Source organism: Canis lupus, chromosome 2 (assembly GCF_003254725.2).
Source record: "Canis lupus dingo isolate Sandy chromosome 2, ASM325472v2, whole genome shotgun sequence".
NCBI lineage: Eukaryota > Metazoa > Chordata > Mammalia > Carnivora > Canidae > Canis > Canis lupus.
The window spans coordinates 34,622,429-34,646,269 of NC_064244.1; the positions used below are offsets into that span (position 1 = coordinate 34,622,429).

The 23,841-nt window shown below is 38.6% G+C and overlaps 5 protein-coding genes and 1 non-coding gene across 13 annotated transcripts in view; all 6 read left to right on the forward strand.

The window, feature by feature from the left end:
- LOC112658863 (protocadherin alpha-1-like) overlaps window positions 1–23,841 on the forward strand; it is a 153,431-nt gene that overhangs the window by 104,480 nt on the left and 25,110 nt on the right.
- LOC112658858 (protocadherin alpha-3-like) overlaps window positions 1–23,841 on the forward strand; it is a 145,998-nt gene that overhangs the window by 97,046 nt on the left and 25,111 nt on the right.
- Window positions 1–23,841, forward strand: part of LOC112658864 (protocadherin alpha-4-like) — a 138,782-nt gene that overhangs the window by 89,836 nt on the left and 25,105 nt on the right.
- Window positions 1–23,841, forward strand: part of LOC112658873 (protocadherin alpha-C2) — a 162,391-nt gene that overhangs the window by 79,613 nt on the left and 58,937 nt on the right. The gene's annotated exons all lie outside the window — the stretch shown is intronic.
- Window positions 377–3,258, forward strand: PCDHAC1 (protocadherin alpha subfamily C, 1). Its single transcript, XM_025445119.3, is given in 4 exon segments — window positions 377–944; window positions 947–1,349; window positions 1,352–1,685; window positions 1,687–3,258. Coding segments are annotated over 4 exon segments (2,451 nt in total). The 5' UTR covers window positions 377–692; the 3' UTR covers window positions 3,149–3,258.
- On the forward strand, window positions 12,247–12,350 carry LOC112659120 (U6 spliceosomal RNA). Its single transcript, XR_003136194.1, has one exon. It is a non-coding gene; the product is annotated as a U6 spliceosomal RNA (small nuclear RNA).

The window sequence follows — 23,841 nt, forward strand, 5'->3', positions numbered from 1 at the left end:
CCCCGGAGAGGCTGGCAATCCAGCTGCAATGCGCCTCAGCCCTTAGATTGGGGGCTCCCGTTTCCTTAAGCTTCGAAGGCATGGTCATTCCTCGGCCCGAGTCCGCCTCTCTCCGCCTCCGCCCCGCGGTTTCTCTGGGAGTTGCGCCCTCTCCGCGGGCTCTGTAGGGTTCTGTGGGTCCGAGCCCCCGGAACTAGAGGTTGCGCTGCCCAACAGTGGCGAGGGGGAAGCCCAGCCAGGCTCAGCCCCGGTTATGAGCAATCTTCAGGCAGAGGCTGTGGAAGTGAAGACGGGGCCGTCTGAGGGCGTCGCTCTTAGAAACGCCGTTCGACGGAAGATGCGTTGGTTTCTGGGGGCGTCTTCCCTGCCCCGCCCCGGCGCCGGCCTGCGGGGAATGGAGACGGTGCCTCCCTAGCCCGAGCGGTTTACCTCGTCTCTGCACCCCTAGGCGGCGCTGCGCCCCTCCGCACCGGCCAGCTTGGCTTTCCCAGACGGCTGCCAAACCTCCAGTCGGGCGAGCGTAGCTTCCAGCCAGCCGGGCCCGGGCGATCCCAGTATATTCGGGAGGCAGGTCGGCGGTCGGTGCACCTGTAGCTCGCTGTGGCGGGCGGCTGGCTCTCGCTCTCGTACGGTTCGCACTCTCCGGGAGTCCGGAGCCTGGTCCTGGGGGAGCGAGGACGCCGAGAGGGAGCATGGTGGGCTGGAGGGTGGCGGTTCTCGGTCTGTGGGTGTCCTGCGGTTCTGACGCCAGACGGCTGGAATACTCAGCGTTGGAGGAGACTGAGCGGGGCGTAGCCGTGGGCAATGTTTCCGCGGACTTGAAGCTGTCAGCGGCCGCTCTGACCGGGAGGAACTTTCGCTTCCTTTCCAGCCACCGCGAGCCCTACTTCGGGGTGGATCTGGCCAGCGGTAGCTTGGTAGTCCTAGAGCCCGCGGACTGCGAACGGCTGTGCGGCTGTGCGGGACCAAAGCTGTCTGCGTCTTGACCTATGAGCTGGTGCTCGAGGACCCGCTGGAGCTACACACGATGCGAGTTCACGTCGTGGACAATGGCAAGTCGCCTCTTTTCCCTGCCGGCGACGTGCAGCTGCACATCCCCGAGTTCCTGATGCCCGGAGCCTGCTTTACCCTCCCTAATGCCCAAGATGCTGACGAGGGAAGCAACGGGGTCCTAAGCTATAGTCTGAGCTCCAGCCAGCGCTTTCACCTGGTGATGGGATCGCGGGTCGACGGCAGTGAATACCCGGAGTTGGTATTAGAGAAAGCGCTGGATCGGGAGCAGCGCGCCACCCACCAGCTGGTGCTCTCCGCTGAGGACGGTGGGCAGCCCGCGCGCTCCGGAGACGCACAATTACCATCGTAGTGGTGGAAACAAACGACAATGCGCCGGTATTTAAGCGCACAGTATACCGCGCCACGGTACCAGAGACTGCACCCCCGGGACTGTGTTATTACAGGTTCAGGCCTCAGACCGATGAAGGCTCCAAAGGAGAAATCCGGTACTCCTTAAGCAGTAGCACGCAAGCAAGACTGCGGCACCACTTTCATATGCACCCTAGAAACGGGGAGGTGCGGGTAGCTGCTTCACTTGGTTCACCTGAAACCTTGTTGGAGGCATACATTGAGGCGAAGGATAAAGGCACCTTCGCTTTAGCTAGTACAGTCAAACTGTTGGTGGAAGTGACATGTGAATGATCATGCCCCTGAGGTCAATCTCCTGAGTCTCTCCAGTTCAGTTTCTGAGGATGCTGTCCCCGGCACAGCGATCACTCTTTGCAGTCTAAGGGGTGAGGATCTTGGTCCCAATGATAAGGTCATTTGTAGCATGTCCAGTGGAGGCCCTTTTAAGCTGAAGGCTTCCTTTGATAACTACTACAGCTTGCTGACTGAGGGGCCCCTGGACCGGAAGCAGGTCAGCGAATACCAGGTCCTGATCACTGAGTCAGATAGTGGCTCACCCCCATTGAGCACCCACAGGACACTAACTGTGTTTGTTGCTAATGTGAATGACAATTCACCAAGCTTTGCTCAACCACAACAGGAACTTTTTGTGGCTGAAAACAATGGTCCTGGGGCCTGTCTAGGCTGACTGTTTGCCCAAGATCCTGACCTGGAGAAGAATGGCCTTGTCTTCTATGAGCTGTTGGATGTTATCTCTGAAAGGCAGACAGCCTCTAGCTTGATGGCAGTAGAACCATCCAGCGGGGTTATCACTGCCAGAACTCCTTTTGACTTTGAGCAGCTCAAGGGGTTTCACTTCCAAATGGAAGCCCAGGATGGTGGCATTCTTCCCAGAAGTACAACAGTGACTGTGAAGTTGTTTGTGGTAGATAGGAATGACAATGCTCCAGTCCTCTTGTTTCTCTTGCCCAGAAATGGCTCTATTCCTGTGGAAATTGTGCCCTGCTCTGCCAGAACTGGACACTTGGTCACAAAAGTGGTAGCAGAGGATGCAGACAGCGGTTCTAATGCTTGGCTTTCCTACCATATTTCTCAGGCTTCTGACTCTAGCCTTTTCAGAGTTTCCTCTAGTATGGGAGAGCTCCATACCGCCCGCTTAATTCTTCCCACTGATGGAATGAAACAGAGAGTGGTGGTAGTAGTTAGGGACCATGGAGACCCACCACTTTCCTCTTCCATCACATTGGGTATACTATTGAGCAACTGTGCACCTCAGGTCCTTCCAGACTTTGAAGATACCTGGGAAACAGAAGGCCACCTTTCTACCCAGAACCTGTATTTAGTAATTGCCCTGGCCTGTATTTCCTTTTTATTTCCGGGGTGCTTGCTTTTCTTTGTGTGTATCAAGGTGAATTAGAGCCCAGTTTGTGGTTCTCAAAGCTGCTGTCACTCTCCAGAGGGACTGAGGTATGGGAGGAAGATGGCTTCGAATCCTTGTATGACATCAGTGACAATAGATGTCACTACAGTTGAGAGACTCTCTCAGACCTATCTCTATCAGGCATCTCTAGGACTTGGTTCTGACTATAACAGTTTGCTATTGTGTGGGGAATACAGTGCTGCTGACCTGAGAAATCTGGCTGCTGAGGTAGGACTGACTTTGCCAGTATCCTGCATTCACATTCGGAATAGGAAAGGGGATACCATAAATGTCAATGCCAGGTTAAGCACATTTTTGGGGATTTGATTCCCTTGGCCAGGAGACGACTGCTAGCTATGTTCTGAAGTGCTTCTTAGGTGAGTCTTTCAACATTTAATCCTTTGAAAAATAAAATAAAATAAAATAAAATACTTAAAAAAAAATCCTTTGAATTGGACACTCCTTTTTTTTTTTTTTTCAAGCACACGAGGGTTTATTTACAAGCTTGAGCTTGGGTCCAAGTATACCCGACACAGCGGAGCAGGGACTTGGACCCCAAGACTAAGAGGCGTAGCAGCTTTATAGGGGCCAGTGGCCAATGGGATACGCAGAAAGTTGCACAGTCATGTCGGTCCACACGCAGGTGGCCAATTGAATTACATCTTACCCTATAGTATCCATTTGAGCTGGCCTATTACTTTGGTCAGAATTGGCGTGCAATTTTGGCGGGCACAAGGCAGGGTTACATTGTTATGAGCCGATTTCCGATTAGGGTGTGCCCAACGGCTTGACTAGGGTGGGGCAGCGCCTTAAGCAATAAGCAGGTCATGTGGGGGTCATACAGGAGGTGGTGGGTGCAGCACAAAATGGAGTTAGTCCTGCTCTGCTTGAGAATTGGACAGTCCTGCTAAGGACACTGTGCTAAGAATCCTGGAAGTATATAAATATTAAAAGACTATTCTTTTTTTAATAAATTTATTTTTTATTGGTGTTCAACTTACCAACATACAGAATAACACCCAGTGCTCATCCCGTCAAGTGCCCCCCTCAGTGCCCGTAACCCATTCACCCCCACCTCCTGCCCTCCTCCCCTTCCACCACCCCTAGTTCGTTTCCCAGTTAGGAGTCTTTATGTTCTGTCTCCCTTTCTGATATTTCCCACACATTTCTTCTCCCTTCCCTTCTATTCCCTTTCACTATTATTTATATTCCCCAAATGAATGAGAACATATAATGTTTGTCCTTCTCCGATTGACTTACTTCACTCCGTATAATACCCTTCAGTTCCATCCACATTGAAGCAAATGGTGGGTATTTGTCATTTCTAATGGCTGAGTAATATTCCATTGTATACATAAACCACATCTTTATCCATTCATCTTTCGATGGACACCGAGGCTCCTTCCACAGTTTGGCTATTGTGGACATTGCTGCTAGAGACATCGGGGTGCAGGTGTCCCAGCGTTTCATTGCCTCTGTACCTTTGGGGTAAATCCCCAACAGTGCAATTGCTGGGTCGTAGGGCAGGTCTATTTTTAACTCTTTGAGGAGCCTCCATACAGTTTTCCAGAGTGGCTACACCAGTTCACATTCCCACCAACAGTGTAAGAGGGTTCCCTTTTCTCCACATCCTCTCCAACATTTGTGGTTTCCTGCCTTGTTAATTTTCCCCATTCTCACTGGTGTGAGGTGGTATCTCATTGTGGTTTTGATTTGTATTTCCCTGATGGCAAGTGATGCAGAGCATTTTCTCATGTGCATATTGGCCATGTCTATGTCTTCCTCTGTGAGATTTCTCTTCATGTCTTTTGCCCATTTCATGATTGGATTGTTTGTTTCTTTGGTGTTGAGTTTAATAAGTTCTTTATGGATCTTGGAAAGTAGCCCTTTATCTGATACGTCATTTGCAAATATCTTCTCCAATTCTGTAGGTTGTCTTTTAGTTTTGTTGACTGTATCCTTTGCTGTGCAAAAGCTTCTTATCTTGATGAAGTCCCAATAGTTCATTTTTGCTTTTGTTTCTTTTGCCTTCGTGGATGTATCTTGCAAGAAGTTACTGTGGCCAAGTTCAAAAAGGGTGTTGCCTGTGTACTCCTCTAGGATTTTGATGGAATCTTGTCTCACATTTAGATCTTTCATCCATTTTGAGTTTATCTTTGTGTATGGTGAAAGAGAGTGCTCTAGTTTCATTCTTCTGCATGTGGATGTCCAATTTTCCCAGCACCATTTATTGAAGAGACTGTCTTTCTTCCAATGGATAGTCTTTCCTCCTTTATCGAATATTAGTCGACCATAAAGTTCAGGGTCCACTTCTGGGTTCTCTATTCTGTTCCATTGATCTATGTGTCTGTTTTTGTGCCAGTACCACACTGTAAAAGACTATTCTTGACTTCAAGGAGTTTATAGTTTGTTTTTGAGAAACTCAAACCCATTAAAGAACAATAAAAGTAATACAGTATAATGGTCCAAAATTGGAAGTAAGGCACCAGTTTTTGGTACAGGTAATAAATGACCTTTTAGGAATTTGTTTAAGGAATTATTTAAAGCATAAATCTCTTCATTCAAAAAATATTTTGAGTCACAGATATGTGTAAAGCATTCTGATACCAAAAGTAGGAGTAAAAAATACGCAATACTCTTTGCATAACATACGCAAAATATCACGGAAGATAGGACATTTGTCCAAACCATTACAATACACAGTTTAACGATTATAACCTAAAAAATGTAAAAATAAATTGCAGTGGAGAGAAGGGAAAGAGAGACTGTGAGAGAACATCTGGGAAAGGAGGGAGGGAATCAGAGAAGGTGTTGTGGTAGAGATGGCATTTGAATTTAATCTTGAGTGATACACAATTTGATAAAAATGAAACATATTTTCTAGGTCATACGTTAAATAAATGCCATTTTGGAGAGGTAGTCTTTTGTGAGAATGACACTCTAAAACAGAATAGCTCCACACATTATTTGTAAGTATATGGAAATTACAAGCTTGTCTTAGAACACCGATTTGTATTGATAGAAAGAAGATAAAACCATTGGGTATAGGACTTGACAACCTTTAATGTTGTGTTTTTATTGATATATTTCACAAAGAAGAAAGATGAACCATTGTTTTTTTAAGTTTACTTCCAGTTAACATATGGTGTTATATTTAGTTCAGGTGTACAATGTAATGATTCAACAATTCCATGTGTTAGTACTTGAAAGAGGAAAATTATTACATCAGAAATATTAATATATTCAAGGTAAATTTGCCATTCAAAGCCCATTCAAGTTGGATTTAATTTTCTTATTATTTTAGAGGGCAGTATACTTTAAAATATGTAAATACCATATCTGAGAGTAATGCATCTAATAGAAATTAAGTTATTCAAATACTTAAATGTATCCATAGCGGCCCTCTGCATTTCAGAAACTTTTTAAATCAAATGATGACAGTCTTTAGCAGTTTTGCTATCTTTGGCAGTTTTGATCTCTAGAAGAAGACTTCTGACTTCTCATAGAGATCATGGATGCAAGGGAAGGAGGTATGCAGAGATTAGGGAAGAGAATGGAAGATACCTTGTTTTACTATTCCAGGTAATAGGAGAAAAGCGAGTTATAAGTTATTCTCCTTCAAATAATGATGTTAACTGCAAATAAAATGACTTACATGCATTGTAATTTTGCATATTTAATATTCTCAGATAACATAATAGAATCCAGTATATAAGATACAATTAGTAAATGTTTGCTGAATGAAATACTAAATACATTTGGCAGTGTATGAATGGTGTGGTACCATAGAGGGAAGAGTTCAACATCAAGGGAAAAGATTTAACTCATTTACCCACTTTATATGTATATATCTTTAACACTTTAAAGATCATTTTCAAATATATTATTTCAATGGTTATTTCCTTCCTCATGTCTAATAATGAAACAACACGAAGTGGGATTTTCTGGTCCTAGAGCGTGCTTGAACAACCTCAATGCTGTGTTCTGGCGCTAAATATGATGGCAGTTTCCATTGATGACAAAGTGATTATCAGGGATGCGTGTCTTTGCATCATGAAAGTTGAAGTGGACACAAAAGAGTGCATTTAATTTTAAGGGAGAAAATTGGTGCTTTATAGTGTTAATATTTCAGGTATCAAAACACTTAATGTATATACTCTCTTCCTACCAAAAAATTCATAATTTATTTATTCTATTTCATTGCTTTCTATAACAAAGAGAGATGAGAATACCAGTAATGTCTGAAGTTTGGGAGTCGGATATTGTTTGAAAAACACCTTTTGAGTAGACTTGAAAGGAATTGGATCTGGAAGTTGAAAAATTATTTAAAAGGAAAAATGTAGGGGTACCTGGGTGGCTCAGTCAGTTAAACATCCAACTCTTGATCTCAGTTCAGGTCTTAATCTCAGGGTTGTGAGTTCAAGCCCCACCTTGGGATCCATGTTGGGCATGGAGCCTACTTTAAAAAAATATATATCTATATACATATATATATATATGGATAAATATAGCTAATAACAAAGAAAATACTCCCTGCCACCAAATTTTTAAGCTTAAATAAGTGACAGTAGCAAAGATATACTGTTCATACATCCATTTGTGCCATCCCATTTGTCCACTTGAGCAATCTTTTTCCATCAATGTTAAAATTTCATTATTTAGGTAGTCCATTGTCTGCTAGTAATTTTTGTGGACTGGATATTTCCTTACATTTAAGAAAAGTATGATGTATAAGAGCATGGATAAAATAACTTCTACATAGATGGAGTGTTTGTAATTCACCCAAGTGTTTTATTGTTTTCCTCTTCCTCTCCAATTGCATAGTGATCCAAACTTGATTCTTTAGAAAAGAATGCTTGTCATAGTGTTCACTGAATGCCTTAAACACAACAACAGAATTCTAGAAATAAAATATTTATTGCTTGAATTTTATAAAACAAAAATCCTTTGAAGAGTGCAATTTCTGAACAATCTTAACTCTGTCTGAGTCATACAGAATCGTGTTGATGTTTATGTGTTTATATTTCATTCAAATACTAAGTTCTTCTTTTAAAAATTAAGCTTAAAATTCAATTCCAGTGTAGTTAGCATATAGTAATGTATTAGTTAAAGAAGTACAATATAGTGATTTAACAATTCCATACATTACCCAGTGCTCATCATGACAAGTGCATTCCTTAATCCTCATCACCTATTTCACCCATCCCTCTCACCCATCTCCTCTCTGATAACCATCAGTTCTCTGTAGTTGAAAGTCCAATCTTGGTTTGTTTCTCTTTCCTCCCCGCCCCCCATCCTTTGCTCATTTGTTTTGTTTCTTAAATTCTGTATGTGAGCAAAATCGTATGTTATCTGTCTTTCTCTGACTGACGTATTTCACTTAGCATTGTACTCTAAATACTAAGCCCTTCTGTCCTGTTTTAGCTTACAGTGTAAGTATTAATGTATTTTACAAACTGGGGCACCTGGGTGGCTCAGTTGGTTAAGTGTTTGACTCTTGATCTCCACTGAGGTCTTGATCTCAGGGTTGTGAGTTCAAGCCCAACATGGAGCCTACTTAAACAAACAAACATATTTTACAAGACTACTAGTATTTTACAATACTAAAATCTATCATTTAGGTAATTCAGAAAACATTTTTATTTGTATATCTCCTGTTGATAATATTTTACAGATATAAACAAAACTGATGTACTGAGCAACAAGTAGATAACATGTGTCTCATGTTAATTTTTTCTAAGATTTGTGATGAGCAATTTAATTTTGTTTAGATTGGTATCCAAGATGTTGTCTATGAAATCTAAATCTCTGCTTACCATTTAAAATTAATTATACTGGCAAATTTTTTGGATAATAAGTATAATAATGTGGCAAAAATGCGCAACAGTGAACCACTGACTTAGGCATGAAAATTTTAGTTTGGACACATCAATGTTATATTATTGTATCGTTCATCTGGAGTTGAAGCAGTTTCCCCTTTGCCAGGATACTTAGGATGTAGAATGTTTCCCTTTGAAGTGACATTCGTTAACAGTGATAGAATTTTTTTTTTTTTACATTCTAGGTGTTTTTGTTTAAATATATGCCATCAGTAGACTTTCCCATTGGTTGATTATCTATTTTGACTTTGAAACTCATAACTGCATTTTGAAAATCGTTAGAGTGCTGTAACTAAGGAAGCTTGCTGAGGGCAGCCCGGGTGGCTCAGCAGTTTAGTGCTGCCTTCAGCCCAGGATGTGATCCTGGAAACTGGGGATCAAGTCCCACGTCTGGCTCCCTGCATGGAGCCTGGTTCTCCCTCTGCCTGTGTCTCTCTCTCTCTCTCTACCTGTGTCTTTCATGAATAAATAAATAAAATATTTTTTTAAAAAAAGGAAGCTTGCTGAGCATATGAAATACATTCAGATAAAAAAAAAAACCTATGTAGGCATACAGTAGAATTCGTTGTATAATAGAGAAACCTCAAACTAGTAAAAGGGAAGGAAAAAATTGCTTAATAACAAGTAGACAGAAGGAAAAAGCAATGCCTGGGAAATGCATGAATGGGAAAATTTTAACAGCATGTCTGATAATGTTAATGATCTGTTGGTGTTTGTTGCCTTCAATATTTACATTTAGAGGGAAACAGTAATATTCCAGAAACTAAATGCATTTTGCTGGGTTGGGGTGAAGGTGGATTAAATTGCAAAGATGCTTTTACATTGCTCAAATGGATATAATATGAATATCAGAAATAATTAACATTTTGAAAAATGTCAAGTGAATGTGGACCATAGCCTAGGGTTCTGACTGAAGTATTATGGGAAATAAGGAGTTTGTTAGTAAAGATGATTTTTAAAAAAGATTTTATTTATTTATTCATGAGAGACACACAGAGAGAGAGGCAAAGACATAGGCAGTGGGAGAAGCAGGCTCCATTCATGAAGCCTGAGGGACTCCATCCCGGGCCCCCAGGATCATGCGCTGGTTGGAAGGCAGGCACTAAACCGCTGAGTCACCCAGGTATCCCAGTAAAGATGATTTTTTTTTTTTTACATTCTTTTTTTTAAGAGATTTTATTTATTTATTCCTGAGAGAGAGACAGAGACAGAGATGCAGAGGGAGAAGCAGGCTCCATGCAGGGAGCCTGATGTGGGACTCGATCCTGGGGCTCCAGGATCACGCCCTGGGCTGAAGGCAGGAGCTAAACCACTGAGCCACCCAGGGATGCCCAGTAAAGATTTTTTTTTTTTTTAATTCGTTCATGAGAGACAGAGACACAGGCAGAGGGACAGCAAGCTCCATGCAGGGACCCCGATGTGGGACTCGATCCTGGGTCTCCAGGATCACTCCCTGGGCAGAAGGTAGTGGCTACACCGCTGAGCCACCCAGGGATCCCCAAAGATGATTCTTAAAAACAAAAACTAAATCATAAAGGTTGCTACTCACTTTGTTCCCAGTTTTAATTGATAAGATAAAATTGATTCAGGATATAAATAAATTACGTGTCTCTTTTATACTGCATTTATGAGAAAGAAAATAATTTGGATAACAATTTCCTCCTCAAGCTATAAACACAGGAGGTCATTATATATTCATCTGGAACTTGTCTTTGAATCTAAGAATGAATATGCAATCACATATTCTCTATCCTGCGTTGCAGAGAAAGAGAAAAAACTTTTCTGTCTCATCCTAAATTCTTGGCTGTTCTAGAACCATCTGGTAGCCATCTACATATATACTGTTTTCATAGGAAAACTGTAATGACATAGCCTCAAAAATGTTCTCTGAATTCTTGCACATTATGCTTATTCTTTAGAATCTTTAAGCTAAGATTACAGCTGTTTTATTTAGTCTAAAAATGATGTTCATACAAAATAAAAACAACTAGTTAAGACATCTTTGTAGTGTTTTTTTTTTGCATTTATACTTAACACTCAGGATAGGCTTGTCATTTTCCTTTCTTATAAGTTTGGTGTAAAGTTATGCTGTCGCTATTAAATTCAAAGGGTTTCTTTTCCTTCTCTTGTCTATTCTCGGGACATGTTTATTAAGATTGGTGATATTTCTTTCTTAAATTAGTGGAATTCACTAGTGATGTTCTCTGTGCCTTAGTTTTCTTTGTGGAGAAGTTTTTTTTTTTTAAATTTATTTATGATAGTCACACACAGAGAGAGAGAGGCAGAGACACAGGCAGAAGGAGAGGCAGAGACACAGGCAGAGGGAGAAGCAGGCTCCATGCACCGGGAGCCTGACGTGGGATTCGATCCCGGGTCTCCAGGATCGCGCCCTGGGCCAAAGGCAGGCGCTAAACCGCTGCGCCACCCAGGGATCCCTGTGGAGAAGTTTAAGGCATGAAAATTAAATTTCTTTATTGGTAAAGAGTTATTTATAGTTTTATTCTTCTTGTTTTGTAAATTGTCTTTTCCAAAAATATGTTAATTTCATATAAACTTTTTTGGTAGAAGGTTTTTTTTTTATAATATCCTCTTGTGATCTTTTTAACACCTGTAGGATCTGTAGTGATATTCCCCTTTTAAATCCTGATACTAGTTATTGTCACCATTTTTCCTGACTAGATTGGGAGGTAGTTTATTAGTTATATTAGCCTTCCCAAGAACTAATTTTTTTGGCTTTTAGAATTCTATTTCTTGTATATTTGCTTTCTATTTTATTAATTTCTCCTCTTAACTTTATTTTCCTTTCCCCATATTCATTTTCCATTTGTTTTCTACCTGCTTTATTTAGCTTACCGATTTTCAGGTTTTATTGTTTCTAATATATAGATTTGAAGCAATAAATTTCTGAGGTGCTTGGGTAGCTCAGTTAGTTAAGCAACTGACTCTTGGTTTCAGCTCAGGTCATGATCTCAAGCCCCGAGTTGGACCTGAACTCAATACATGGAGCCTGGTAGAGAGTCTCTCCCTCTCCCTGTGCTCTTCCTCTCTCTCTCTTTCTCAAGACAAACAAACAAATAAAGTTTTTAAAAACCTATAAATTTCCACTAAGCATAGTATTAGCTGCTTCACACAAATCTTACTTTAAATTTTTTTAATTGAAGTGTAACATACATAAAAGTTCATATATCATAAGTATACAGCTTCATGAATAATCCAAAGCCAACCAAATCATGTAACAACCACAGAAGTAAGGAAGTAGAGAATTACCAGCAACCCACCCCTACCCCACCCATCTATGGTTACTCTCGTCTGAAATATAACCATTATCATGAGTTCTAACATCATAAAAATAGAATCATATAGTATAATTATGTTTTTATGTCTGGTTAATTTCACTCAGTATTGTATACATCTCCTTTTTCCCCACAACAAAAATCCCAGTTTTCATTTATACCAGTGTAATTACTCATTTGTTACCACATGCTACTCAAGCAACAGACTTAGAAAACAATACCAGCACTACATCAACAATATGATTATGGTATCGTGCTCACTTTGACAGCACATAAACTAAAATTGGAATGATACAGAGATTAGCATGGCGCATGCGCAAGAATGATGGGCAAATTCGTGAAGTGTTCCATATTTTTAAAAAATTAAAGAGGAAGACAAACCACGAGAGACTCCTAACTGGGAAACAAAGGGCTGCAGAAGGGAAGGTGGGTGGGGGATGGGATAAATGGGTGATGGGCATTAAGGAGGGCATATGTTGAGATGAGCACTGGGTGTTACACTATATGTTGGCAAATTGAATTAAAAACAATTTTTTTTTAATTTATGATAGTCATACACAGAGAGAGAGAGAGAGAGAGAGGCAGAGACACAGGCAGAGGGAGAAGCAGGCTCCATGCGCCGGCAGCCCGACGTGGGACTCGATCCCGGGTCTCCAGGATCGCGCCCTGGGCCAAAGGCAGGCGCCAAACTGCAGCCACCCAGGGATCCCGGCAAATTGAATTTAAATAGAATATTTTTAAAAATATGATTATCGTATCAGTTTAATATTTTTGTCATTATTTTCACTGTAGCATATATCCCACTAGGAATGTGCAAATTACTGTGTTTTAAAATATCTTGGAGGGATGCCTGGGTGGCTGGGCGGTTGGGCATCTGCCTTTGGCTCAGGGCATAGTCCTGGAGTCCCGCATCAGGCTCCCTGCATGGAGCCTGCTTCTCCCTCTGCCTGGGTGTCTCTGCCTCTCTCTCTGTGTGTCTTTCATGAATAAATAAATAAAATCTTTAAAAAATATCTTGGAATAGTTCATCTCTGTGTTAAGCTGCCAAGTACACACAGAGTTAGGTTCATTTATTTTAAGTTGCTTTCAAATATAGTCCTGAAACTAATATTCCACTGTATGTTAACTAACTGGAATTTAAATAAAAACTTTTTAAAATCGGACTTGCTTTTTAAAATTTAATTTTCTTTTTTAATTATGTAAAATATTACAATGGTTCCCAAATACATTTATAAAAAAAAGTATATTTAGAAAAGTCTGGTATGTACTATTGCCTGTTCCTCTACTTTAGTCCTTCTTTCCTCTTATAGGTAATCAAATTTTATGGTTTATCCTTTTTACTATTTCTTCTTCTGATAGATATAAGCAAATATGTATGTGTGTATATCTTCTGCTTTTTAGGATAAATTATGACATATAAAGCATATTCTTCTGCACTTTAGTTTTTTTCACTTAAAAATATAAACTTGCAATCACTCCGTAGTAGTATATAAAAGTACTCCATGTTTCTTTTTTTTTTTTCTTAATTTTTATTTACTTATGATAGTCACCGAGAGAGAGGGAGAGAGGCAGAGACACAGGCAGAGGGAGAAGCAGGCTCCATGCACCGGGAGCCCGACGTGGGATTCGATCCCGGGTCTCCAGGACCGCGCCCTGGGCCAAAGGCAGGCGCCAAACCGCTGCGCCACCCAGGGATCCCCTCCATGTTTCTTAATGATGTCTTTTGGTTAACAGGAACTCCTAATTTTTTTAATTTAATTTTATTTATTTATTCATGAGAGACAAACAGGGAGAGTTAGAGACACAGGCAGAGGGAGAAGCAGGCTCCTTGCAGGGAGCCTGATGTGGGACTCGATCCTGCTACCGGGATCACGCCCTGAACAGAAGGCAGACAGACGTTCAACTGCTGAGCCACCCAGGCTCCCAGGAACTCCTAATTTTAATGATATCCAATTTTTGATATTTTCTTTTTACTTAGTATTCTTTCTATCCTTTTAATGAAATGTAGCCTACCTGAAGGTCATGAAGATACACTTCTATATTATCTGCTAGAACATTGTTGTCCAATGGAACTCTGTATGTTGGAAATTTTCTATATCTACGTATATAGGACAGATGGCTACTGAGCACTTGAAATGTGGCTAGTGAAACTGCAGGGCTGAATTTTTAATGTTACTAAATTTAATTGAAGCTTATGTTTAAATAGCCATATCTGATTAGTGGTTGCCATAGTTCCAGCGGCTTTCTTGTTTTAACTTGTACATTAAGAATCTTAATCCATCTGAAATTGTGTATTTGAGTACATGGTGTAATGTCGGAGCTGAGATTGTTTCCATGTGTAAATCAGTTGGATTTTCTACATATACAACACCATTTAATAAAAGACCACCCTTTTCTTACTACTCTGCAGTGCTACCTTTATCATAAACCAAGTGACTGTATATTTGTGCCTATTTCTAGACTCATTCTGTTTCATTGGGCTAGTCCTCTTCTTTGTGCTAATACCATTGTATATTGATGCGTATTGATATACAGTTGTGTAAGTTCTCCCACTTTGTTCTTCTGCTTCCAGATTAATTTAGCTCTTTTTGACCCTTTGCATTTCTATAGAAATTGTAGAATCAGCTTGTCAATTCCTGCCAAAAAACTCCTGCTCTTATTTCAATTCGTATTGTATTAAATCTGCAGAAAATATGAGGCATATTGACAGTTTGACAAAATTTTACTTGGATTTTTATTTACTGTATAAAAATATGGAATTTATTAACATAATGACTATATATCCATAAACAGCTGGTCTACTAACATGATGTATCCTTCTATTTATTTTTTTCTCTTAGTGTTTATGTGAATTTATGTGTGTGTGGAGATATTTTGTGCAATTTCATTAGATGTTTGGTATTTTGATGCTATTATAAATGGCATTTAAAAATTTCATTTTATAATTGTTTTTGTTGCAGATATGAAGATATAAAACTAATTTTTGTATTAGGTTTGCTTCCAGTGTCCTTGCCAAATTTTGTTTTGAAAGCTCACATTTTTATATTATCTTACATTTTCTACATACACTGTTATGCCATTTCCAATACTCTTAGTTTTATTTATTTTCTTAACTTTCTTTTTAAAAAAAAAAAAGATTTTATTTATTTATTCATGAGAGACACACAGAGAGAGAGGCAGAGACACAGGCAGAGGGAGAAGCAGGCTCCAAGCAGGGAGCCTGACCTGGGACCTGGGTCTCCAGGATCAGGCCCTGGGCTGACGGCGGTGCTAAACCGCTGAGCCACCCGGGCTGCCCTTAACTTTCTTCATATAGCTTTTGTTTTATGTTTTGTGGCTTTGTTGAAGTGATAATAGTCTTGTCTTAGTTCTTATCTAAGAGAGAAAGTTTTTTATATTTAATATGAGATACATTTTTTTCCCTCAGAAGTCCTTTGTCAGGTTAAGGAAGCTTCCTTTCTTTTCTAATTTACTAAGAGATCTTTAAAAGATTATGAATAGGTATTAAATTTATCATATTATTTCTCTGTTTATTGAAGTGATCATATGATTTTATCCTTTATTTTATTCAAATCATAAGTTACATTGGTTGATTTATTAATAATAAACCAATATTGCATTCTTGGGATAAACCTTGGTTGATTGTAATTTATTATTCTTCTCTATATCACTGGATTTAGTTTTCCAACATCTTGCTTAGAATTTTAAACATATGTGTTTATGATAGAAATTGGCTTGTAATTTTCAATTCTTGTAATGTTTCTGTCAGGGTTTGATATCAAGGCTATGCTGGCTTCATATAGTAAGATAAGAAATTTTACTTCTTTTTTAATTCTTTGGAAAGTTTGTATAAATCAGTGGGTTTTTTTCTTCCATAAATATTTGGGAGAATTCAGAATTAAGCCTTATTGGATTAAAGGTCTTTTCATGAAAATATTTTTAATTATGAATTCAATATCTGCAAGAGGCACAGAGCTATGGAAATTTTATATTTCTAGTTGTGTCAGTTTGGCAAATTTTTTCCCACATATTTGTGCATTTCATAATGCACAATTTAAATTTCATAATGTAATATATAGGCTTAAAGTCATTCATTGTATTTCTCATTATTTTAATGTAGTAAGACCATATTTCTTTCTACATTCCTCATATTAGTATTTTTGCTTTCTCTTTGTAAAAAATAAGTTATGCCATAGATTTATTTATTTGAGAGAGAGCACATGAGCATGGGGAGCAGGAGAAGGTGAAGCAGGCTCCCCGTGAAGTAGGAAGCCCAATGCAGGGCTCTATCCCAATATCCTGGGATCATAACCTGAGCTGAAGGCAGACACCCAACCAGCTGAGCTACCCAAGTACCCCTTGGGTAATCCTGTTTAAAATATTAAAAGAATATGTGGGGCGCCTGAGTGGCTCAGTTGGCTAAGCGTCTGACTTTGGCTCAAGTAATGATCCTTGGGATGGAGTCCTGGTTTGGGGTTCCTGCTGGGTGAGGAGTCTGTTTCTCCCTCTCCCTCTGACCCTCCCCCCTGCTCATGCTCACACATATGTACAAGTGCACTCTCTCTCCCTCTCTTGAATAAATTTAAAAATCTTTAAAAAGAAAGAATATGAGACCAATAAGTTATTAATGGGAGGACAATAGGATAAAAATATACTTAATCTATAGGAAAGGGGGGGAAAGACAAATTAGAACAGATGCAATTTAAAAAAGTAATGAGATTATATAAATTGAAGTATACCAGTAGTTACATTAAATGTAAACTGACAAAAAAATAATAAATAAAAATAAATAAATGTAAACAGACTAAATATTCAAATTAATAAAAGATGGTCAGACTGGTTAGAAATTAAACAACCATATGTCGTTTATTGGAGACATATCTTTATTAAAAGATAAAGTTTGAAAGTAAAAGGATGGGTAAAGATTATATCATGCAAACACTTATCAAAAGGAAACTGTATACAGTATTTGCTATACAAATATCACTTGTAGTAGACCTTAAGGCAAGAAACTTAATAGTTATAAGTATAGACATTACATAATTATAAGAGGATCAGGAAGATAAAATAATTGTAAATTGCATTGTATACATTTGAATAATTATTATTTTATTTGGCTTTAGAACACCTAAGCAACTTGAATGTTTACAAGGGGGAAAATGCTGTGTTTTCTTCCTAAAATTTCTTTTATATTTTATAAGTCTGTTGAAGTTCTTGAAGTGATTTTTGCCTATTTCCTCATAGTTCTGAAATGAGACATTAGAACTGTTTCTATTTCTTTTAATCTTCTATTCCACTGTATAGTTCTTATCACTGCAGAAACATCTGCTCATGCTCTCAGCTTCTAATATTGGCTTATTCTTTCTGTTGATGATTGTGATTAAGAATATTGTCTTAACTTCTCTGCTGCTGAATCTGCTTCTGTAATTGTTGTAAGTCGTGAATTATTCTCTGAAACATAATTCTCTTTGGTTCCTATTTCTAGCCATAGTTGGGACTATTTTGGAAAATACTAAAAATAGTCCATCAGGTCTAATAATTAATCACAAGTTGTCCACTGAGATTGTCTCTAGTCTCCAACTTGGTACCTAGAAATAACATAGACACTAAGGAAGTTAGTAACAGGCCTGTTTTGCATTCCTGTTCTTTTGATTTGGAAAATGTCATGTAATAGGAAAAAAAGATTTTATATTTGGTTTCTTCTCTTAAAATGAACATATTCTACATCTCTATTAAGGCTTCCATAGGATACCTTCCAAAATTAACAACAGCCTGAGCAAGATAGTTAATTATTAAGGTGTTTAAGATGAAATGCATTTCCCAAGCACCTGTTCTCTACTACCGAAGATTAAAGTATTGGGAAGGTTATAAGGCATGCTGTCTGCATTTTGGTGCATTGTGAATCACAATTGGTGATCTCGGGTACCTCTCAACTTTTATTCAACTAAAAATCTAATAGGTCTGAGTTATAATGATGCCCCTTGTAGCTCTGTGGAGGACAAAAGATCTAATTTTGAGAGCTTAAGCATTTGCCTTTATTCTTATGTAGTGTACTTCATAATCTATGACTCTTAGGCTCACAAAAAGTTTGCTCATACTGATTTTTACTACCAAACAGAATTTACCATCAGTGTAACAAGTGAGGAGTTGAAAGTAGTTTATATTCATATTTGTAGTTATGATATTCTGTATTCAACCTACTTAGATGAGCAGAGGGATAAATTGTGAAAATTTAATCTGTAGTTTAGGCATATTTCAGCTGCTATCTGCCTCCTTCAGGTTTGCCTCTCCTCTGAAGTACACTGTCCATTTTCATTCTATAATTTATTTATAAATTAATCAGTATTTTATCATTTGTTCTCATGAAATGTTCTACTGAAGGTTGTACCCTAGAGTGATTTGACTGAATTTATTTTGAGCCTTTTTTCTCTTTTTTGTCTATATAATGGCTGAATAGTCTCCTATTCAAAAGCTTCCTTGGGGTTTTTAGAAATCCAAGACCAGGAGAAACTTAAATCAGTTTTTGTGAAGATTTTATTTTCTGTTTATAACATCAGTAGAGTTTGTTTTACATCCTAAATAATACAAAAATATTGCACAGAAACTATAAATTCCCAGAATCTCCCCCTAGGTATTAAGTAATCTAAATTTAGATATACAACTCTATGCAGTTAAAGAAATGGAATTTTCCCCCATTGTCATTTAAGATTGTTATCAAGTACCTCAAGGTAATTTGATTATGATAACAAACAAAGGGCCAGTATCCTTTTGTGGTTTATGAATCATATTTTTATAGTGATATTCAATGTATCTGGCTTTATTTTTATCAACTTTATTATAGTAGCTAATATAGACTGCATTCATTTAAAGTATATGATTCAGTGAGTTGTGTTTTTTTTTTAATTTATTTATTCATGAGAAACACACACACACACACAGACAGAGAGAGAGAGAGAGAGAGGCAGAGAGAGAAGCAGGCTCCATGCAGGGAGCCCGACATGGGACTCGATCCTGGGTCTCCAGGATCAGGCCCTGGGCTTAAGGCGGCGCCAAACCGTTGCGCCACCGGGGCTGCCCTGATTCGGTGAGTTTTGATGATCGTATACACTCTTCAAATTACCATGAAGGTACAGAATATTTCCATCACCCCCAAAGGTTTCCTTTTATCCCTTTGCATTCATTCCCCTCCCTCTGTCCCAGGCCTCAGAGAACAACTGATCTGCTTTCTCTCACTGATAGATTAATTGCGTTTTCTAGAATAATATATAAATGAAATTGTTCAATAGGGAGTTTTTGTATCTGCCTTTTTTCACTCAGCCTAATGATTTTGAGATCGATTTATGTAGTTGTATATATTCAGTAGTTCATTCCTTTCCATTGTTGAGTAGTATTTCCATTGTAAGGACATATCATATTCTTTTTTTTTCTTTTAAGATTTTATTTATTTATTCATGAGACACACACACACAGAGAGAGAGAGACAGAGGCAGAGGGAGAGGCAGGCTCCATGCAAGGAGCCCGATGTGGGACTCAATACCAGGGCTCCAGGATCACGCCCTGGGCCGAAGGCAGGCGCTAAACCACTGAGCCACCCAGGGATCCCAGGACATATCATATTCTTATTATCTACTTACTTGTTAATGGATCTTTGAGCTGTTTCTCGGTTTTGGCCTCTGTGAATAAGATTTCTGTGTACAGTTGTATGCAAATCCTTCTTTGAATATATGTTATTTCACTTTCACTTCTCTACTACCTTTGAGTACACTGATTGGGTTCTGTAGTGGTTTTATGTTTTAAGAAACTGACAGACTGTTTCTCAAAATATTGGCATCATTGGGGCACCTGGGTGGCTCAGTCGGTTGGGCGTCTGCCTTCGGCTCAGGTCATGATCTCAGGGTATTGGAATGGAGCCCTGTGTCAGGCTCCCTGGTCAGCAGGGAATCTGCTTCTCCCTCTGCCCCTCCCCTCCACTTGTGCTTGCTCTCTCTCAAATAAATAAATAAATAAAATCTTTAAAAAACAAACAAGGTATTTGCACCATTTTACACGTTCACTAGCAATGTGTAGGAGTTTCAGTTGTTCTATATCCTCACAAACATTTGCTATTGTCAGTCTTTAATATTATCCATTTTAATGGGTGTGAGTCATTACCTCATTGTGGTTTTGATTTGCATTTCCCTGATGACTTATGTTGAGTGTTGTTGTTGTTTTTTTAATGTGCTTCTATTTGTATGTCATTTATGGAGTATGTTCAAATTGTTTGCTCTTTTTAATTGGTTTGCATGTCTTGTTATCATTATGTTGTAAAAATCTATGTACAAGTCCTATATCAGATATATTTATAGCAGATCTTTTCTTCTGTGGCTTGCCCATTCATTTTTTTTTTGAATAGTGTCCATTTAAGACCAAAGTTTTAAATTTCAATAAGGGTAAATAATTTTTTGTTTTATTATTATGTCTTCTGTGTTCTATTTAAGAAACTTTTACTTACCCCAGGTTCAGAGGTTTCTCTCATGTTTTCTTCTGGAAGTTGTGAACATGATTCCATGGGTTTTTTTTTTTTTACTGTGTTATGAATAAAGGTAAGAATTTTTTAGACAAATCAAAAGTAAATGAATTGGCTTGTTTACCATTGATTGAGAGTATAAATTGGCTCAAAAATTTAGGGAAGCATTTTGTCCTATCTAGCTAAAAATTAAATGTGCATACTTTTAACACCTCTCAGGATAAACACACAGGCGTATACATGTACAAACTTTCAGAAATGCACCTAAATATTAAATCATGGAGTAAAAATAACTTACAAAATATCCATACATGGTTGGATCCAGTCTTAGCTGTTACTAGGAATGAACAGAATTATAGGCACTGACATGGACGGGTGTCCATCATATATGTTAAATAAAAATGAAACAGCAAAATTCCATGATAGTGTATAGAGTAATATGGTTACATTTCAGCAAAATATATATCTACATATTTATATATGTATAAATAAAAGTCTGGAGGGACATACAATTATCTATCAGAGGCATAGTCTATAGGAGAATAGGATTTGAAAGGACTTTGACTTTTTTGTTTTTTACAATTCTGGATGAAATGAATTTTGTACAAGGATGCATTATTGAACCAGAATTAAATAAACAGAAGACTAATAAAAACTAAAAATAAATCACATAGGAAGTATAACCAAAGTTTATGCCTTTTAAAAACCTAAAATATATGTATATATTGTATTCACTTATTCAGAAAGCACATATGTATATAATAGAGGCTCTTTTTTATGGCAGTATGGTCGGTCCCCAGATGTTTTTTCCTTTATTAGTTGCTTCTAAGAATATCCAGAACACCAAGTACACTTTGCTTTGGGTAGATCTTCTGTGCAATTTTGTATTTCAGGAAGGGACCTAAATATAAGAAATAAGGAGTATTGTTATAACACAATGGAAGCTTAAGGCCATTTGGGTAGCAACTATTAAAAGGTAAAGGATACCTTTGCCACTTTACCCAGTGTCCACATTCATTTAGAAAATATTTATTAATTTGTAATTTTAAATTCTTCAGCTCAGACCCTTCTGCTGAGTTCCAAACTCTCATATCTGATTGCCTAACTCTGCTTGGCTTTCTCACAGGCAGTTCACACGTGCCTAAAATTGATTTCCAAACCATCTCTTCCTATAGTCTTTTTAGAATCTGGTTCCATTATCCACCCAGTTCTTCACCCCGGAAGCTGGGGAGTCATTCTTGACAGCTTCTCTCCAAAGAGTAGCTTGTCGTTGCTCTTTAATGAATCGGTCCTTTAAATTCCACTGCTGAAACTTATTTTACTGGTATCCATCTTCAACCAGTAGCCATTACTTTCATCCACATCCCCATTTTACCTCCCCTGGATGGATGCAATAGCCTTGTAACTGATTTTCCCGCATCCTTACCCCCTATATCTGTTCTCCTTAGATCATTCTCCATGTAGCAATTATGGTAGTATTTTTAAATATATACAGTGGATCATCTCATGAACCTTTCAAAACCTACCATGACTTAGTACTTTGGAATAAATGGAATAAAATCCAAACTCTTTATGGTAATGTGCAAGACTGTAAGATCCCACCCCTGGTTGTTTCCCATCCATCTTATGCCACTTTCCCATTGCTTCCTATGCTTTAGCCACACTGTCTTTCTAATCCTTAGGCATGCCCTGATTTTTTCTACTTTAGTACCTTCATATCTGCTGTTACCCCAGCAGGGAATGCTCTCCCCACTAGTCTTTGCATAGATGGCCTCTTGCCATCCTTCAGGTCATGATTTTTAAATATCACCTCTTCAGAAAGGCCTTTGCTGATATCCATATCTAAGTATATTCCTTTGAGTGTCCTTTATTATAACTTCCTGATTGTTTCTTTCATGACATTTTCACTTTTTTTTTTTTATGATAGTCACAGAGAGAGAGAGAGGCAGAGACACAGGCAGAGGGAGAAGCAGGCTCCATGCACCGGGAGCCTGACGTGGGATTCGATCCTGGGTCTCCAGGATCGCGCCCTGGGCCAAAGGCAGGCGCCAAACCGCTGCGCCACCCAGGGATCCCTTTCACTTTTAACCTACTTATTTTTTCACCAGTTTATCATCCAGCTCCTTTATTGGACTACTTCATGATCAATACCGTGTCTATTTCTTTTGCTATGGCTCCTCCAGTAGCCAGAAGAATGTCTGACACATAATAATCATTCAATATTTGTCACATGAGTGAGTAAACTCTGTCCCTTAAACATGTTGAACAGGGGAGATATGTACACACCTAACCCTAATTTAATATATAAATTAAAACTATATATGAGAGGTGCCAGGAAAGTGCTACTGAGGTTAAGTATTTAGTTCAGTCCTTGCCACAAAGTTAATGTTCAGTAAATGTTGAATGAATGAGAAGTTCCTGGCATCTAAACGTGGACATGTTTTCGTGTGTGTGTGTGTGTGTGTGTGCGTGTGTGTCTGAACAAGTATTTAATGTCATATATTCCAAACATCAGGAGAATAAACTATTGTTTAGAATGATTTTTATTCTATGTAAGAAAATCAAGAATATTACCTATGTGTGCTTACAGAATAAAAGTATTCCAATTCTACTTTAATAATTCATTCCAGTTCATTAACAGATCAGATATCAAGCAAGCTCTTTTTAAAAAAGTAAGCTCTACCCTCAACATGGAGCTCAAACTCACAACCACAAGATCAAGAGTTGTGTGCTCAACAGATTAGAGAATCCAGAAGTGGACCCTGAACTTTATGGTCGACTAATATTCGATAAAGGAGGAAAGACTATCCACTGCAAGAAAGACAGTCTCTTCAATAAATGGTGCTGGGAAAATTGGACATCCACATGCAGAAGAATGAAACTAGAGCACTCTCTTACACCATACACAAAGATAAACTCAAAATGGATGAAAGATCTAAATGTGAGACAAGATTCCATCAAAATCCTAGAGGAGTACACAGGCAACACCCTTTTTGAACTCGGCCACAGTAACTTCTTGCAAGATACATCCACGAAGGCAAAAGAAACAAAAGCAAAAATGAACTATTGGGACTTCATCAAGATAAGAAGCTTTTGCACAGCAAAGGATACAGTCAACAAAACTAAAAGACAATCTACAGAATGGGAGAAGATATTTGCAAATGACGTATCAGATAAAGGGCTACTTTCCAAGATCCATAAAGAACTTATTAAACTCAACACCAAAGAAATAAACAATCCAATCATGAAATGGGCAAAAGACATAAAGAGAAATCTCACAGAGGAAGACATAGACATGGCCAACAAGCACATGAGAAAATGCTCTGCATCACTTGCCATCAG